The 4,497-nt window shown below is 37.1% G+C and overlaps 1 protein-coding gene across 1 annotated transcript; it reads right to left on the minus strand.

Moving 5' to 3' along the window:
* Nucleotides 1–3,638: 3,638 nt before the first annotated feature.
* LOC126890222 (matrix metalloproteinase-18-like) lies at nucleotides 3,639–4,283 on the minus strand. The gene has a single exon (XM_050659076.1). It carries the CDS (start codon nucleotides 4,281–4,283, stop codon nucleotides 3,639–3,641), a length of 645 nt encoding a protein of 214 aa, XP_050515033.1.
* Nucleotides 4,284–4,497: the final 214 nt, after the last annotated feature.

Genomic DNA, 4,497 nt, shown 5'->3' on the forward strand with positions numbered 1-4,497 from the left:
ACTGGATCAGGAGTCTTTGGGCAACCATGTAACTATAGTAGGTAAGTAAGGCCGACTCTCGACCACTTCGTGGGGGAGGCGCAACATCATGGTCCAGAATCGGCATACCGATTCCCGACCACTCGTGGTCCAGAATCGGCATGCCGGTTCCCGACCACTCGTGGTCCAGAATCGGCATGCCGGTTCCCGACCACTCGTGGTCCAGAATCGGCATACCGATTCTCGCGCACCGTGGGAAAATTCTGGTCCAGAATCGGCATACCGATTCTCGACCATCGTGATACCTATCCATCAGGGTCCTTGGCATCGATGGCTCGTTGAATGTACAGGTTGCAACGACCAACAATGACCAGAGGGTCGTAAGAAGATTGTTGATTTTGAAAAGGCAACATGTAAAGTACATGACAATGGGCCATTCTGAACATGAGAAGAAGTAAAAGACCAACAATGACCAGAGGATCGTAAGAAGATTGTTGATTTTGAAAAGGCAACATGTAAAGTACATGACAATGGCCCATTCTGAACATGAGAAGAAGTAAAAGACCATCAATGACCAGAGGATCGTAAGAAGATTGTTGATTTTGAAAAGGCAACATGTAAAGTACATGACAATGGCCCATTCTGAACATGTATAAAAATGTGAAATGCTATACGATTATCATATATAGGGCGGAAAATATAATATTTGTACAAAATTACGAAAAATCAAATATTTTGAATTATTTACAAAAATATTTTTTAAATAACAAGTTGTTGTTTATCAACATTCCGGATGTGGATGGTTGATAAGGAAAGAGTGCAGACGATATTTTTGCAACAACAGGAAACCGCTAAAGATATGACAAACCACAATGCTAAAAGTCCGGATGTAGTCAGATGATAACATGTAACCACAGATATTAGTATTATAAACTGTTATCAGTTTCCGGTAACCACAATAACATATTTTTACAGGAAATGTGTTATCGTGGTTAACGGAAAAAATATGTTATTGTACGGAAAATAAGTTGAGACAAAAACAACCACACATAGACATTACCAAAACGGTATTACAGCATATCTTTGTTGCTATGAGACTGAATGTGACGTGTCTGGTCATCTATAAAGATGTGTCAGGTGAGGGATTCGAACCCTCGCACCCTTTCGGGAATCGGAGCTTAAATCCAACGCCTTTGACCACTCGGCCAACCTGACTTGCAAAGAAAACAAAGAGACCTTATACATAACATCACTTATTTGTATGTAGAAAGGTCTTTTTCATGTATATAACTTGTAATGCTATACACTCTTTATATTTAGCCGAAAAAGTATCACAAAACGAGCCATCTTCCAATATTTGCCATGTTTGTTTCTTCTCTGTTAACCAATCTCCATTCATTCGATGTCTCATATGCTAAAATCGAATCCGATTTTGACGTGTGGGGTGTCAAATGAAAGCGGTGGCGACACAGAAGCCAACTGTCAATTCTTCTTCTGTCAACGTTCAACATTAACTGTCAATTCTTCTTCTTCTTTTCCGTATAGTGCCTAACAGAACGTGACGTGAATGACGTGACGTGAATAACGTGACGTGAATAACGTGACGTGAATGGCGTGACGTGAATGGCGTGACGTGAATAACATGACCTGATGGCTTCTAATGGCCTCTAATGGTCTCTGCTACACTCTATTCCCTAATGGTATAGGCTATTTATCTTTAAACCATCAGTGTACCTCTTTAACGTGACAATTGAACGCGAATGATGTGACATTTACGTGACATTCGACGCAGAACGTGACATTTGAACGTGAATGATGTGGCATTTATGCGACATTCGACGCAGAACGTTATATGTAGAGACATTTATGTGTCATTCGGCAGAGAACGTGACATTTAAATACAACTTTTTTCATTTACCCACCCCCTTATACGTTAATAAAAAAAACCTTAATGAGGTTAACATAAGTTTTTATTTCATCTAATATATTACAAAGTTATGTATAAAAAGAACCAACTTTATTCAGTAAATATTTCAACTGTGTAACTAAGCCTTCGTCCGGGCAAGGAATTCCGAATAAATTCCAATTAAATCTGCCAATTTCGATGATCTTCTTTGTAAATTCATTATATTTGTAATAAGTGCTGCCATCTAGAAAGTATAAATGGCCATCTATATATTTAAATACTGATTTAATGGTGGTCGGTACTCCAGGGAATATGTCCCTTATCTGACCTCTGCTAATGACGAGGTCTATTATATCGTCATATTCGATGAATGATGTATTGTCATACCATAAATATGTTTTTCCTGTGTGAGTCTGAAATACAACATTTATTTCGGCATGGGGCGGTAATACAAACAGAGATATATCTCGTGAAATAGTTATGCTGGGAAAGGATACTGAGTACATAGTGTTATTTGATGTAACAATTAAGTTGCCAGCTATATTCTGAAACACATGCGAAATATTTCTTAGTTGTTTAGGTAAATAAGTACTCAAATGTTCTGGATTATTCGGTACCATGTGTCCATTTATATAATTCTTTCATACAAATCCTTCATGTATTATATACATATGATGGTTCTTAAACTGAGGATCATATGCTAAAAAGTGAATATTAGGATATTCAATAGCACAAAAATGTGGTGCAGTTTTCGTTGCTTGGTGGGGTATAATCTCGGTTGGTCTAGGTCGGTATCGTGTAGTATGCACCCTCGATATATGCGACTGGGGTGTTGCACTAGTCTGTGTAGGAATATATGTACTTTTGCGCGACGGTGACGGAGTTAATGCACTAGACTGTGAAGGAATAGATGTACTTTTGCGTCCGTATAAAGCCTCTAAGCCACTAATATCATCCTGACTAAAATTTTGTAATTTATTAGGGTACCATGGATACATTACAGATGTCTCATCGTTACCCGTTGTCCTAGGTGAGCGACGGAAAACGACGCGACGCGATCAGTTGCGATGCGACCAGTAATTCACGCGACGTGTGGCTTATGTAGCGTCGCATCGCGTCGCTTTCCATCACTAAAACCAGGACCAACGTGACGATGTCAATTATTCATTCCTATTCTTAAGTGTGGGGAAGTATACGGCAGTGTTACTAAAAAATTCATATTTTAAATACTTAGCTAAAAAATTCCATAAACGAAAAAGAAAGACAACAAATGTCATATATTTAGAAAACGAGTTAATTTGGAGAGTTTAATCATTTATATCCGAAATTAATAAAATATTCCACGTTGGTTTAAAGAGTATTGTGGCTTATTCACTTTCGATTATATCATTGCAGCTGTTAAACTCAGTATTAATAACTGAGCTATCAATAATTATCAATAAGTAATTTTCAAATACCAAATTCTATTGAGCAGAGGCTGTTACTGACTTTAAGGTATGTTAATGAAAAAACACTGGTACTATATAGTTATTATTAGTTTTTGTTTATTTAATAAACTATTGCGTAGCATAATTTGAATTGAAGAAAGCAATGGGGCGTCACACTGTGTCGTGTCTCGTCGCGAACAAATCAAGTTCGCACTTCGTCGCGTCTTGTCGTAGACTGAATAACCCGAAAATGTAGGCCATACACAAATACAACCATTACTTGATATTTTCGCGTCGCGTCGCGTCGTGTCGCGTTTGTCGTTCACCTAGGACAACGGGTTACTGTGTAATAATCCTAAACTGTGGCCGATTTCATGAAGAATGACCATAAAGAGATTGGTGGAATCATAATCTGTATCATTCAAATTATAACTCCATTTTTCATCCAAGTCTAAATGTATTTCTACGCAACTATCATTAGTGATGGGAAAATACGAATGTGCTAATGTTCCACCACGACCATCAGAATCATATCCACACTTGTAGTTCCCCATACAGTTGGAACGAAAATAATGTTTTCTTTTAACTGCTGTTATAGTGATATCTGGTTTCGGAACAGGAACACTCACTCTGGTAAAATGCAAATTTGAAACATCTTCCCACATTTTAAAGGCTCGTTCAACTAATTGAAATATATGTTTCACGTTATATGCCTGAGGAAAATACCATCTTAGATTATGTTTATACCATTTTCCCTTAAGAGAGTAAGCGTTTTCGCCAGTGTGACAGCGAGGTTTTTGCATTAATGCTATGGTTTCATCGTTTAATGTACCATCCACATATAAATTATATTTTTCTTGGAACTGTAGGAGCGTTGAATTAAAATTTGCTATAGAATTGCTATCTATATATCCATATTGTTGAAAAAACCTCATAGCATCGTTTTCGGAAAAGGTGTCTGCTGATGCCATGCAACGCAGCAGTAGCACACACATTAAAAACACATCCATCCTTGTTTACGTACAAAATAGACTGATCCATAATATAAGAATCAATTTTTGTATATATATATATATATATATATATATATATATATATATATATATATATATATACATCCCGCTATCATTATGTCATCTTTTCATGTTGCAGTCATTTGGCATCACTAAGAAATACTATCATTTT

This window comes from Diabrotica virgifera, chromosome 8 (genome assembly GCF_917563875.1).
Source record: "Diabrotica virgifera virgifera chromosome 8, PGI_DIABVI_V3a".
Classification (NCBI taxonomy): Eukaryota; Metazoa; Arthropoda; class Insecta; order Coleoptera; family Chrysomelidae; genus Diabrotica; species Diabrotica virgifera.